At 55.7% G+C, this 14,632-nt stretch overlaps 1 protein-coding gene across 4 annotated transcripts in view; it reads right to left on the bottom strand.

Moving 5' to 3' along the window:
* RNF213 (ring finger protein 213) overlaps positions 1 to 14,632 on the bottom strand; it is a 103,636-nt gene that overhangs the window by 46,109 nt on the left and 42,895 nt on the right. For all 4 annotated transcript variants that reach the window (XR_015244349.1, XR_015244350.1, XR_015244351.1 and 1 more), the window contains 11 exons: positions 13,398 to 13,578; positions 11,428 to 11,601; positions 10,672 to 10,821; positions 8,164 to 8,753; positions 7,116 to 7,281; positions 5,907 to 6,124; positions 3,921 to 4,061; positions 3,627 to 3,791; positions 1,834 to 2,989; positions 1,368 to 1,561; positions 1,035 to 1,190 (listed from right to left, as the gene is read on the bottom strand). Coding sequence is in view for 1 of the 4 variants with exons in the window: in XM_086688243.1 (XP_086544369.1) it covers positions 1,035 to 1,190; positions 1,368 to 1,561; positions 1,834 to 2,989; positions 3,627 to 3,791; positions 3,921 to 4,061; positions 5,907 to 6,124; positions 7,116 to 7,281; positions 8,164 to 8,753; positions 10,672 to 10,821; positions 11,428 to 11,601; positions 13,398 to 13,578 (3,291 nt within the window). In the remaining 3 variants the exon portion in view is untranslated. The remainder of the gene's footprint in view (positions 1 to 1,034; positions 1,191 to 1,367; positions 1,562 to 1,833; positions 2,990 to 3,626; positions 3,792 to 3,920; positions 4,062 to 5,906; positions 6,125 to 7,115; positions 7,282 to 8,163; positions 8,754 to 10,671; positions 10,822 to 11,427; positions 11,602 to 13,397; positions 13,579 to 14,632) is intronic.

Below are 14,632 nucleotides of genomic sequence, written 5' to 3'. Positions count from 1 at the left end.
AACCATCGTTCTGCACCTTAACCCTTCACGCGGTCTGCACCAGACGGGCCTTTATGAGCAACTACTTTGCGTCAACTGATTTCCGCAGCCTCCTTTGTACACGAGACTGCTTTCTTTTGTATGCTGAGGCATCGTGGGAACTTACCTTCTCAGCTGCTAAGTCTTTTCTACCCGACTTCTTGAAACAGAATCTCTAAATTTTTTTTTAATCTTTATTTATTTTTGAGAGAGAGAGAGAGAGAGAGAGAGAGGGAGAGAAACAGAGCACGAGCAGGGGAGGAACACAGAGAGAAGGAGACACAGAATCTGAAGCAGGCTCCAGGCTCTGAGCCATCAGCACAGAGCCCGACGCGGGGCTCGAACCCACCAACGGTGAGATCATGACCTGAGCTGAAGTTGGGCGCTCAACTGACTGAGCCACCCAGGCGCCCCCTGAAACAAAATCTCTATTAAGCACGTGTGTGTGCGCGTGCACACGCGTGTGCAAGATGCCCACCCTTTCGTTTAGAAATGTACACGACAGGGGGCGCCTGGATGGTTCAGTCAGCTGAACATCCAGCTCAGGTCATGATCCCAGGGTTGTGGGATCGAGCCCCATGTTGGGCTCTGCACTGAGCATAGGGCCTGCTTGAGATTCTTGCTCTCCCTCTCTCCCTGCCCTTCCCCAGTTTGCACATGCTGTCTCTCTCTCTCTCTCTCTCTCTCTCTCTCTCTCTCTCTCTCAAAAAAAGAAATGTACATGACAAAAGCCTCCTTCCCATCTTGGCTGGCATTAAGAAAGACGGACCGTGTCCAGCAGACGAACTTACTGCATTGCGAGCACTGCTGGCATTTAACGCCAACAGCATGAATCCCGAAGTGAACAAAACAAACATAAGATACTGCTAACAGATGACGGTATTTTCATTCCAGACATTATTAGAAAAATAATTTTAAAGACTGAATTGTCTTTACTAACACCGTGCTCAGCTGCTTCGCTAAGGGAGCAGTGGGCGTACCGGTGCAGAGACGTGAAAATGCCCTGTGGTACACACCCGTTTGGAAGGCGTCTTGAGCATTGCTGGGGTCCTTTCCAGGATTTCAATGATGTATAAATGGCACGGGTTCCGGAGCCACATTTTCCCATTTATATCCATTAAGTACTGCAGGATGAGGAGTCTGAAAATGAACACCCAAAGTCCGGTCTGCACCTAAAGACAGAATCACGCAGGTGTAGGAGTGCTTAGACAGAAGACGGCCCGTCCTCCCAGCCCCGGGGACTGTAGTGCTCGGTCCTTGGACGCGGTGATACTGAGTATCAATACGCGTGGGAAGAGGACGCTGACTTTCCCGAAGCGGCCGCGCGACCAAGACCCCGGGGCACTTACCGAAGAGGTCACATCAAAGTGGAATATCATGGGTCTGGTCTGATAGCGGGCCTTCAAGAAAGGCAGGAGGGAACTCAGTACTTGGTTCTCATCCACCTGAGGGTCGATCAATCGGATGACCTTAAGGGGCACGTTTTCTCCTCTGAGCTTCATCTTCAGTTTGCTGTGCAATCTCTCCACATAGAGAGACTTCCCTGAAACGTTAGAGTATGGAAATCAGGCGGCAGGACCGTGGACCAGGAAGACTTGTTGCAAGTCGCTTCTCTGTGCAAAATGTGGAACGGGTGAAACAAACCATCGCCCCGATTCACAACCTCAGAGAGCCAAAACCTCCCTGAGACTCCGTGTCCCTGCCTACAGAGGGCTCCATCCGAGCCGCCCCCCCCCCCCCCCGGTGCAGGGGGAAGGGCCCGTCAGATGGCCCCCGCGACCCGAGGGGCCCGCCCACCCCGGGAGCGGTCATTACCGACGCCCGCGCGCTTGGACGCCACGATGCCCACGCACGTCCGGTCCCGGAACACGTCGGCGGCCGACGGCGTGTGCGCAGGGACCTGGAAGTGCTGCGCCAGGTAGGCCTGGATGTCCTGCAGGGGCGCCTGGGGGGTGACCAGGACCTTGTGCTGGCTGAAGGCGGAGGGCAGGTGACAGTGCTCCCGCTCGCTGTCGCACACCATCACCAGCTGGAAGTCCTCGTGGTGCGGCTGTGAGCACAGGCTCAGGAAGAGGGCCTCCGCCTGGCTGGCCACCTCGTAGCTCAGCAGGTCTGCGTACAGCAGGCTGTAGACGCCCTGCCCCCGGGAGCCCGGGGTCAAGCAGCGACGCAGGAGCAGAGCCACCTCCTCCAAGGTGGTTGCCGGGGTGCAGAGCAGCACCTCGTCGAAGGTGGGCAGGGGCTGCTGCGGGGTGTGCATGTAGATGGCCAGCGCGGCCAGCAAGACCTCGGAGTGGCCGCAGACGATGAGGTTGGGCCGGCCGACGTGCAGGCCCTTGGGCAGCTGGCGCTCCACGGGGCACCCGCGCATCCACCCCAGGAGGGCCAGGCATCGGCCGAGGGCCTCCAGGTCCAGGCAGTGGGGCAGGAAGGCGCTCATGCACGCCAGCGACTGCTCCAGGACGGCCCTCAGCTTGCCCGCCAGGCTGAGCTCCCGCAGGAGCATCACCTGCAGCCCCTGGATCACCGTCTTCTCCTCGTGCCTGGCAGCCTCCCCGCGGGGCTCCCTGAGGGCCTTCGCGACGTCCTTCGGGGTGCAGTTGCCTTTGATGAAGGACAGCATGGTGAGGGCGGCGTCGCTGGGCGTCGCTTTCTTGAGCTCCGTGCTCAGGTACACCAGCTGCTCGGCGGTGTAGTAGTTGAGGTAAAAGTGCTTGGCCCGCTTCTCCGCCACGAAGGCCTCCCAGCGGTCCAGGAACTGCTCCAGCTGCCTGCTGACGGCCTCCAAGAGCTCTGCTACCGAGCCGCTGCCCTTGAGCTGGACCACAGGCTCCAGGCGGAAGTCCATCTGGATGGAGACGCCGTGTCGAGGGGAGCAGTGCACCTGGGCCGTCCAGTTTCTGAACAGCATGTTCCCGGCAGTGTATAGGTTTATGAAGGACTCCACGAGCCTCTGCACGTTGCAGAACACCTGTGGTGAACAGAAGCGGGAGCCGTGTCACGGGCGACGCGGGAGTCGAGGGGGAAGCACCCCTCGGGTTCGGGCCTTTGCACGCTTCCCGGCGCGGCCTCGGACACGCGGGGCTCGCCGCGGAGGCCTTATCTCCTCTTTACGTAATCAGCCTCCCGAGGGGACTCTCTTGAGGATAAAGGCTATTGGCATAAGGTACAAATAGCCTTGAAAGAAAAAACCCTTGACAGAGGCCAGGGGCTGTTACGTAAACGGAAACTCCTTTAACGGTATGTTCGCTTTTAATTTTGACCAAGAGCTACGATCTAAATCTTCTGGTATTGGGGGGTTCTTGCTGATTCACAGCGACCGAAGCAACAGAAGTCTCCTTCTGGGACCCCTCCGCCGGCCGTCTCCCCTGCGACGCACAGAACTAACAGACCATTCAGCCTGCGCACCTTAAGACGGGACCACCGACCGAACGGGCCCGTCATGGCTTAGACATCTCTTGGCGTCTTGAATTCGGGTTCCTGCATTCTGCAGGCCCGCTGTCCCCCCCCACCCCCCCCCAAAGATTTAAAGTGGAGTGCCTCCTATCACTTAATGCCAACTCAGACCCTCCTGAGTTGTCCGGCCCGCGGGCAGTGAGAGTCCTCACCTTGGAAAATATCTCTACTTGAACATTGCTGTGATCTTTCTTGCCAGACATCAGCATCAGCTTGTTCAAAAGCTCCTTGAGCTCCTCCAAAGAGAAGTCTCGCGTCTCCTCGCGGCCTCCGTGGCTCTCGGGAAGGGATAACTGTAGAACCGTGTCTGGGGAGATCTGGAGGCAAGTGCCAGTGCAGAAGCTGGTTTTCTGGAGGCAGAACGCCCCCCCCCTCCCCCCCCCCCCCCCCCCCAGTGACAGCAGCCCATACAGGTCACAGCAGTGCCGGGACGTGGGGTGGCTCACCTTTTGGCCATCTGCGGGGGCCCTGATGATATAGCAGCCTTTGTCATTGATGGCCGTTGCCAGAGACAGGGAAGTGAGCTCTACTGAACCGTGACTTTCCTTCACCGTTTTCAGCCACTCTAAGTTCCTGGCAGAGTCACACTGTTGGGACAGGAGGGACACCTTCTTTCTCTTCTTCCCGTGGTCCCCCTCCTCTGCTCCCGCAGTGTAAGCCCCTCTTCCCCATGTCCCGCTGGGAGTGCAGTCGCCCTGGGTGAGGCTTTCCTCACCCGCTGTCCTCTCACCTGTCCTGCTCGGGTCACTGCCCCACAGTGTTGCCTTTTTTCTAACGGGCTGATTGTCCGTGTCCCCACCCGTGGCCAGTGTGCCCTGGCTAGCACGCGGGGGCACGTGGACGGGACGGGGGAAGGCTTGGTTCTCCCGGGCCCCCAGGCGGGGGTGAGGCCGGATGGAGCAAGGGCACTGTGGCCTTACGTTCTCCGTGTGCTTCTGGGGACCCCAAGTCCAACCGGAAGCACTAAGGAGAAACGATGACGGAGATGTTTTGTGGGCAAGTAAGCTTCCAGCAGTAGAAACGGAGATGCCTCGACCTGTCCTTCTGTTTCCCCTTTCCTCCCTCACCCTCCGTGGTTGCGGCTGGCCAGACATGGCCTCTGCAGACTAGCCACGTGATGCGGTGTGGGTCTGCTCGAACCCTGGTGCACGTGGTTTACTTAAACTACCACGTTCGTTTTAAAGATTTTTTTTCAAAGTTTTATTTATTCTTGAGACAGAGAGAGACACAACATGGGGTGGGGGCAGAGAGGGAGACACAGAATCCGAAGCAGGCTCCAGGCTCCGAGCTGTCAGCGCAGAGGCCGACGTGGGGCTCGAACCCACAAACAGAGACCAGGACTTGAGCTGAAGTCGGATGCTTCACTGACTGAGCCACCCAGGGGCCCCACGTTCATTTTCTTTCTGATAAAAAATGGATTTCTAGGGGCACCTGGCTGGCTCAGCCAGTAGAGCATGTGACCCTTGATCTCAGGGTCCTGAGTTCAAGCCCTGTGTTGGGTGTAGAGCTTACTTATGAATTAAGTAAATACAAATTAATATATATTTTACAAATATATACAAAATATAACTTACAAAATATAAATTAATATATATTTTACAAACATAAATTTAAAACGTTAATTTACACCATTTATGGAAAACATGGAAAATACCAAGCGATATACAGAATTAAGTAACAGTTACTACCATTCAAAAAAAAAACACTGGGCACATGTCAGTCTTCTGTCCATGAGTGTTTTGCATGACGGGAACTGTACTTAATTTACATGCAATTCTGAATTACACTTTCTAACGTAATAAGGGAGAGAAGGCAATTCCATGTATGAAGTAAAACTGGTTTTAAACATCATTTTAGGGGCTCCCAGGGGGCTCAGTCGGTTGAGCGTCCGACTCCTGATCTCGTCTCAGGTCATGATCTCAGGGTTCGTGAGTTCAAGCCCCACGTCAGGCTCTGTGCTGGCAGTACAGAGCCTGCTTGGGATTCTCTCCCTCTCTCACTGCCCCTCCCGCACTCTTGCCTGGACTCTCTCTCTCTCAAAATAATTAAACTATAAAGAAAAACCATTAAATTTTTTTTTTAATGTTTTATTTTTGAGAGAGAGAGAGACAGACAGACGGAGACAGAGCACGAGCAGGGGAGGGGCAGGGAGAGAGGGAGACACGGAATGGGAAGCAGGCTCCAGACTCCGAGCTGTGAGCACAGAGCCCGACGTGGGGCTCGAACCCACGGACTGTGAGCTCGTGACCCGAGCCAAAGTCGGACGCTTAAGCGACTGAGCCACCCAGGCGTCTGCCCAAGAGAAACATCATTTTAAAATGCCGCATCCACCCCTGTCATTCCGGTGGCATAGTTCGCAGTCACGCCTCTGGCGGTGTTGCAATCGCCCACGCGGCTTTGTCTGCTCGCATGAAGCCAGGAGTAAGACTTACCAGCTTATGGGGCAGGTATGCGTCGTTGTTCAGGGCCCTCCACAGTTCCCCGAGATGGGTCATGAACTCGTCGAACCCCGCGCTCGTGTCCAGCTTGTACAGCAGCGGGGAGTAGCCCTGCACGGCATCGTGGAAGCAGGCCACCCGGTCCACGTCGATGTCGTTCTCCCCCGCGGAGATGGAGGCCAGGTCCACAAACACCTTCAGCTCGTGGACGCCTTGGGGCGGAGGGAGACAGGTGAGGGGGTGAGTGCGGGGCGGCTCTAGGACAGCCCGGCATTCTGACCTCGAGCAAGGATCCTTAGTGAGGTATAAACGGATACTGCTGAAATTTCAGGGTCCTGCTTATCGACTTTCTGCTCTTAGCACAGATCCGGGGCCATCTTTCTTTTGCAGCTGACGTCGACACTACTGCTCAGCACCTGGCCTCACGGAACCACAGCGACATCCAGGCACCCCACGGGGCTTCCATGAACCTCGCTTTATTTCATCTGCACGACGCCACCGTCTTACACGAAAAAGACGCGGGCTCAGCTGGTAAATACTGTGTCGACAGTTAACCGTCAAGGGATGGAAGGACCTCTCTTCGGGCAACTTACAAATCAAAGGATGTGCGTCAAAGCGGGCCAGAGAGCCCACGGTGGCAAGCATGGGGGCTCTGGAGGAGAGACAGCCTCCCCCCTGCACACCAGAGCCGCCTCCCCTCTCCCCTGCTTCCTCCACCTCTCTTCCGTACCTCCCCTCCTCCCTTCTGTGCACCCCCTCTACCAAAGGCGCCCAGGCCACAAGACGAAAAAGGCTGCCAAGCCCCTGGCCAAAAAAGGAACACACAGAACACCACCGAGTGTGACGTAATCCAAACTCTCTGCGGACAAGGGCTCACCTTGTTTTGTAGCTAAAATCAAGCCCAGGAAAAAGCAAAAGGGAGCAGGATTTGTAAGAAAATGACCCTCCACTGTCCACAGCAAGCATCCAGAGTGGGGGGAAAACAGTAGCCGAGGAAATGCTTTCTATACCAGAACGTAAGAAACACTGCCCTGAAATAAATAAACTGTGCCGGCAATCGCTGCGGCAAATGCTGTGCATCGACCTGACTCAGACAGCATCTCTGTTCTTCAGGCAGCACGTGAGCAAGTGGAGGGCTTGCCCCCCGCCCCACCCCGCCCCACGAGCCATCTGAACACTCCCTCCAGACGCCGACCGCCGTACCTCCGAGAGCCTCCCGGACCCAGCTAATGAACTCCTTCCTCAGGGACAGCTCGTTCAGACACTGGCACCGGGGCTCAGTGATGTCCTGCAGAAGCTTTTTGGCCTGGATGAGCTGCTTGCTGATCCGGTCCAGCTTCTCGTGGCGGAACTGGCTGAAGTTGTCCGTCTGCAAGACAAGGCTCTACTGTGCGCGGGACGGGGTTACCTGGAGCCCTGGAGTTGGAGCCGTAGCGACGACCAGCCCGGAGGCCCCATCCCCGCCCTTCCTGCACTGGCGGGAGCCGGAGGCAGGCACGTGGAGCCCCTGTCCCCGAGACGCCAGAACCCCCCTGCTGTCCCCGGAATCGGTACAGGAACCACCCCTGCCCCATGCCTGGCGTTCTGCCAAGCAACGTGTGCCAGAACGCAGCCAGGCAAAAATTGCTACTTTTCCAACTTCGCGGGTAAGGACACGGACCCCTGGAGCAGTGACTTACTCGAGAGCACGCTGCTGGGATTCAAGGTTACGTGTGCTTTCATTCCAAATTTTGTGCTAAACTTTAACCATCATCGCAAGCGTCTATACCATACCGCAGGTCACGGGACACCCTGTCAATGCTCGCCTGAAGGAACACACCTCGTGGGACCCGGTTCTTGCCCGTAGCAGAGACAGCCTGCCGCGGACCGCTTCTTGCTGGCACCGGGGGACGCACAGAGCCAGGTGAAACCAAGCCCTCTTCTGCCCCTCCAGCCCCTCTCTAGCCCCATGAGACCAGATCACTCCCTCCAAATCCCCGGCTACTGAAAGAGGGTCATCGCCCGTCCCCCAGGTCTCGAACCTCACGCCGACCCGGGAAAACAGCGGGTGCCAACGGCACTCACACTGTTTATAAATAAAGGTGGAAACAAGGCCCTGGGCATGATCTGGCATCGAATGAGGTGCAATCAAGAAATGCTGGGGGGAGGCTGTGGAACCATCCTGTCCAGCCTCGAGAACCCAGAGAGCCCGTGAGACAACCCCGCCAACTTCCCAGCCCCCCACCCCAGGGGTCCCTGGCAAGTAACTTACAAAGTTCAACAACGTGTGCAGGACACGGAAGTCACCGGTCAGGCCCAAACTGTCCTTGACCTTCAGGATGACCTTGGCTGAGCTGACGGCCTGATGCAGGTGATGGTACTCTCTGATCTGCCCAACACGGTCACCGATCCAGTCTCTTTGGTCGCTGCTGTCCAGGGCACACATAAGCTGGAGCTCGAAAGTGAGGTTGTTGTATTTATTCACAAAGTCGTTGAACATGACATTGACCTCCTGAAAGGTGATCTCTCCTGACTTCAGATCCTCATACAGATCCTGATACTTCTCGAAACAAGGGCAGTACAGATACTTATACGCTTCTTCGGGCTGAAGTATCTGCCCTTCCAGCTCCTCCCCGGGCTCGCTCAGCGCCCTCGCGGCTTCCGCCCAGAACACCTGGAAGAGGTGGCTGTCCTTCAACCAGTCCATCTTCCTGGCCATCTCCTGGACCTGGGGGCTCAGGCTGTAATGTGTCGTCCTCTTTACATCCGGGGAGGCGGGCGACAACCTCACGGTCACGGCGTCGCTCAGACGTTTACCGTTGAGGTCCTCTGCATGTTTTCTGATCACCTCTTCCAGATCCACTTGGAAACCACAAAGGAACGTCAGAAGTCAAACCTCTACTCGCGGTACCATTCTACTTTATTTTCCCCATAGTTACCGTCCTCACTGCTCGAAACGCAACTTGCGTGAACGCACTTGCTGTCATTCTTCCTCAGTAAGAACCCACTGGTCTCCCCACAACCCCCCCTACCCCCCGCCCCAGCTTGTTCGTGACTTTCCACAACAAAGCAAGCACGGTCCCTTCTAGGCACCTGCGGGCGCATGTGACCGTGTGGACATCGCCCGCCTCGCTCCCTCCCCAAACCCGCTCCAGGGCCACAACAGACAAGGTCTTGGAAAAGTCATAAACCACGACTGGGAGGAGCGGAAAAGACCACAGCCAGAGCAGGAGGGTGGTGGGGCGTGGAATTGAAAAGCAGACCCGCAGCCACGGCCAAGGCCGAGTTGGGCCCCAAGGCGAGGGCCGCCAGCCCGCAGCGGGCAGGCTGGGATTCCCTGGTGGCATACACACAGGTCACACAGGTCGGTGGAGAGGAGGGAGAAAGTAAGGAGGCCTGGATCGAAAGGCTGGAGAAGAGGTCCGATTTTCACGCACACCCCATTCTAGACGGCAGGCAGCCCGCCCGTCTCCACCTCAGTCAGCGACAGCTCTGACGCGGAGCGAGTTTGGCAACGGGAGAATCAGGCGTGCCTGGACGCATGTCCTCCCTCAGAAGACGACTGAGGGGTTGTAACAAAGAGGGACACACGCCGCGGGCAGCGGAGGAGGGGAGGCAGGAGCAGGACCCTGAGAGAGGACCAGAACACCCACACCAGATGCAGACGGTCCTCTAGCCCCTCCCGTCTCTCCACCCCCAGGACGCCGGCCGCCGGGCCTGTGCCCCCCACGCTGGTCTGACCACCCCTGGGACAGGACCTAACGTGCCCTTGAGGCCCAGTTACACCACCCTCAGGGGCTACAGCCGGTTCGCTAGGCCCCCCTCTTCATACAGATGGAAGAATTCCCAGACACACGGGGGGGGGGGGGGTCTTTAACGTGAAAGACAGAAAAACATCCACATAAGGACTTGGAGGAAACAAGAAACTCTGGGGACAAAAGGCAAGGGAAACCTCTAAGCCGAAAATGACAATAATCTCAGAAAGACGAGACACCGCGATTGTGAACAGGAGCAAGATTAGCACGAAACAGGGTCGTTTAGAGAAAAATCGAAGTTCTTGTAAATCAGCGTGACAACGGAGACGAAAAATGCTAAGGGAAAGGCTGGATGCCAAGGGGCCGAAATTTCTCAGAAAGCAGAGCAAACACCAAAGGGACAAAAGTTGAAGAAGAGATCCACGGAAGTGACGCGGCTGCTGCGGGGGGTCTGGGACCCAACGGGGCGTGTTCCCGCCAGAGGAAAAGTACCAGTGAGACAGCTCACGCGAATTTCCCGGGAGTCAAGGACGTGGATTTCTAGATTAGGAAGACCTACGTATGCCCAACACGACGGATGGAAAAGCAACCCCGACCTCGGCTCGTCACTATGAACTCTCTGAAGAGCGGGGCCGAAAAGATCGCCAGAGCTTCCGGACAGAGAATGACCAGTGGTCAGAGTCACATCTGACTTGGGCTTGTCCACAGCGACAGGGACAGTGGACCAACGCATCCAAGATTGGGCAGGATCTCCCCTCTGTAATTCTGCAGCAGCTAACGCTCGGGCCCGGGAGACCAGGGCAGCGAGTGGGTATTCAGGCAGGTCATGCGGAGGCACAGCGGTAAACAGCGAAACGACCAAGGTGGCCCGTGTGAGGCGGTTAAAAATGGACACGTCACGAAATGCCTCCCCCCCAAGGTAGACACTGCTGTGTGACATGTGTGGATGGTGCCCTCGGACCCTCCCCCCCTCCCCTGCCCCGGGGACCCTCCATTTGGTCCACGTGGGCTCCCCGGACTGTCACCTTTCACCAGGTGCTTCACCTCCCCACACAGCTTCAGAAGACTGTGGACGCATTTCTTCTCTTGCTTCAGAAACTTGAGCTCCTCCTTCCTCCACGCCAACACTTCCTGTACACTCTGCTTCTTCTCTTGGGGTGAAAGGCACTTTCTCTCTGGAAAACGAGAGGAGCCCAGTAGGAGAAGCAAGAGTATCCTTTTCCGCGAAAACCCTCTAACCCTAACCCTTTCTCTTTCAGATTTGTTTTTAACGTTTATTTATTTTTTGAGACAAGAGAGAGACAGAGCATGAACGGGGGAGGGGCAGAGAGAGGGAGGCACAGAATCTGAAGCAGGTTCCAGGCTCCGGGCTGTCGGCCCAGAGCCCCACGCGGGGCTCGAACCCACGAGCAGTGAGATCATGACCCGAGCCGAAGTCGGACGCCCAACCGACTGAGCCACCCGGGCGCCCCTCTGCCAGCTCCCTTTGAGGATGCTCTGAGGTCACGGCCGCGGGGAGGGACGCGGCGGCTGCTACGTGCACAGCCACGCTGCCCACACGCCCACGGGCCCAGCCTCGTGGAGAGAAACAGGGCGATCTTACCGGCCCATTCTTTTATCACTTCCCCATCATTTTCCTGAGGATTAGAAACCGTCCCCTCTCCACTGACCGACAGGAAGAGCCCCTCATCGTAGGAGGATGTAGGTCGCCCCTCTACAAAATACGCGGACACCCGCGGTCCCTGTCCAGGAACCTCAAGTCCGGTCCCGCTGACACTCACTTAACTGACAGATGTCGAGAAACTGATTGGTGTGCTTCATGATGAGCTCCAAGTGTCCAACCAGGACAGTGCCATCCAGGAGGTCCTCGGTAACTTTCGTGAACACGGAGTCGGCGGTGGCCAACAGCTTCTTGCCGTCCTCTGTCATGTTGGCTAGCACCTGCTCATCGGTTTCTGAGCAGGTTGAGAACAGAGTTAAAGGAGCGGGCGCCTGCTCCTGCCCCCCGCCCCCCGCCCCTGCACGACACGGCGCTGTCCCGCGGCCTCCTTGCTATTCTGCCCCCACCTGCACGCGAGACCAGCAAAGGTCACCCTGTGTCTCCAGAAGCGTCTCTCCCTTAGCCCAATTCTGCTTTCTGGAAGGCTTCCCAAACGACCTTGCTCGTAAAGGTGACTCCCGCCATGGCAGGAGAGGAGAGCGGCACTTCTCTGGCTTTTAAAACCTGAGCCCCCTTCAGCACGCTGAGGGTTGTTCTGGAACTACTGTCTCCTTTAAGCCCCGCGTCGTGAGAATCCGTGCAGCGGAACAGTGGCCTGCACCAGGGACGCGCGGGTGCCCAGCGAGGGTGACCCGGAGGGTTTGCAGGGGGTGTTTTTGCGGAGACACATCAATGTGAGGGTTTGATATTCTGCACAGGTTGGCTCTCTTGCAAAAATGGGAATTTGAATTTTAAGATCAAGTGAGAAGACAGAATTTTTACTTTATGTTTAGTTTTAGTTTTTCAACGTTTATTTATTTTTGGGACAGAGAGAGACAGAGCATGAACGGGGGAGGAGCAGAGAGAGAGGGAGACACAGAATCGGAAACAGGCTCCAGGCTCCGAGCCATCAGCCCAGAGCCCGACGCGGGGCTCGAACTCACGGACCGCGAGATCGTGACCTGGCTGAAGTCGGACGCTTAACCAACTGCGCCACCCAGGCGCCCCTAGTTTTAGTTTTTTTAATTATTATTAATTATTTTTTTAATCTTTATTTTTGAGAGAGAGAGAGAGAGAGAGAGAGAGAGAGAGAGAGAGAGACAGCACAAGCAGGGGAGGGGCAGAGAGAGAGGGAGACACAGAAACCAAAGCAACTCCAGACTCCGAGTTGTCAGCACAGAGCCCGACACGGGGCTCGAATTCATAAACCGTAAGATCGTGACCTGAGCCAAGGTCAGATGCTTAACCGACTGAGCCACCCAGGCGCCCCTAAAAGCGTCCATTAATTTTAAAAGACACAAATGAAATCTTTCCGAGTAGCTTTTAACAAGGCTCATGAAACCACCCATGCCCCCATCAACGACCTCGTTTTATGCACACAACAGCACTGACAGGCAAGACTCTGATGTAACAGAGACTCTGAATCCTCCAATTGGGATTTTTTTTGTCCCAAATCCAGTGCCCTTGCCCTACATCTGAACCTAATGACTTATACGTAAACTTGAATACGACGTTTTTTGGGCAATACGTATCTCCCCCTCTCTGACCACGGAACACCCGGGGCGTGGGGGGGGGGGGTGGCGGCAAAGGAACAGACGGTATTTATTTTGTTGTGAAAGGTCGTCAGCATCGGCTTCGACGTGGACGCTGATCTCAGAACAACAGAGAGTGGTTTTTAGAGCCAGCCAGACACACTTGGGTTTGGACTTTAGTTCTTGGTATTTATGTTTGAGACCTCGGGTGAGTCACACTACGAGCCCCCCGCCTCGGCTTCCTCGCCTGAAGAACGGGGATCTTTCGGGACTGTTTCAAGGACCCTATGCTGGCAGTGAAGCTGGGGCATGGCAGGCACCCAGGGAATGGGGGCCACAGAGCAGGACACCCTGGATCCTCCTGGGTTCCTCCCTCCCGCCCCTCCCGTGCCTCCCGTCTGCTTCCCTGGCCGAACATCAACCCGCCCGAGTATCAGGTCTAATACTCTGTCCCCCACCCCGGGGATCAGGAAGACACAAGCACACGGGACAGACACACCTGCACCCCCCACGGACATACCGTATAACTTGAAGAGATGCTTGATGTCCGGCCACGTGAGCAGGTGCGTTAACACCCCATCCATGTCATCCACGGCTTGCCCGTTGCTCCTTGGCCAGGACTTGGTGATCACGGCCGACACAAGACTGCCAAATTTCTGCAGGTCGTGATGGGAGATTCTCTCAAGAATGCTGGTCTGAGACTGAACAAAGAGAGGGAAATGCGGGAGGTTTTTCGGGACGGTTTGCCTTCGAGGGATGTAAATAAACCGCTCATTCAATAGCATTCCAGAAATCCTCTGTGGTTTACAAAGCCTCAAAAAAAGCAAGAGAAGAAAATACTTCCCTCTTCTTAGGGCATTTCTGTTTCCCTGCATGCCGTGTCCTCACCTGACAAACCTCAGAGACGCAGAAACAGAGGCAAAAAATACACACAGATGCACCTGCACGGCACAACCCGTTTCCTCGGGCTCACGGCGTCCTGCTGCGGGTTTCCTGGACTTCCCAGAAAGGATGCCAAACGTAGTATGAGAAAGCTGTTAATACGCATACCCTGTCCTAAACCATGATTCCCAACTGTAATGCGTTCAGCACGTACTTTGTAATCCTCCTTCCGATTCCCCACAGAGAGATGGAACATCCTCCCTCTTCAGGTTCAAAGTTTTTACAAAAAGTTTCGGTAATTGGGAAAAAAAGCAGGGATTCGTTTACAATAGCTACTTTTTGATATTTAAAAGGATGAAGCAAAGCCGTATCCAACAACATATAAAAAGGATTATACACCATGACCAGGTGGGGTTTATCCCGGGGGTGAAAGGTTGGTTTAACACAGAACATTTTCAATGTTTATTTATTTTTGAGAGACAGAGAGAGAGCATGAGCGAGGGAGGGGCAGAGAGAGAGGGTGACACAGAATCCAAAGCAGGCTCCAGGCTCCGAGCTGTCAGCACAGAGCCCGACATGGGGCTAGAACTCACAAACCGCGAGTTCATGACCTGAGCTGAAATCGGATGCTCAAATAACTAAGCCACCCAGGCGCCCCTGTTTTCGTGGTTTTTTTTTTTTTAAGTTTTATTTACTTTTGAGAGCGAGAGAGCGAGAGCAAGCAGGGGAGGGGCAGAAAGGGAGAGAGAGAGAGAATCCCAAGCAGGGTCTGGGATATCAGCACAGAGCCAGATGTGGGGCTTGAACTCCCCAACCATGAGATTATAACCCGAGGCTGAAATCAAGATTCAGAGGCTTAATCGACTGAGCCAC

The sequence above is a fragment of the Puma concolor genome, chromosome E1, assembly GCF_028749965.1.
Source record: "Puma concolor isolate L17-30 chromosome E1, mPumCon1.1.hap2, whole genome shotgun sequence".
NCBI classification, from domain to species: Eukaryota; Metazoa; Chordata; class Mammalia; order Carnivora; family Felidae; genus Puma; species Puma concolor.
Note: the sequence above shows the minus strand (reverse complement) of the source record. Positions and strands in the feature narration are given on the sequence as shown.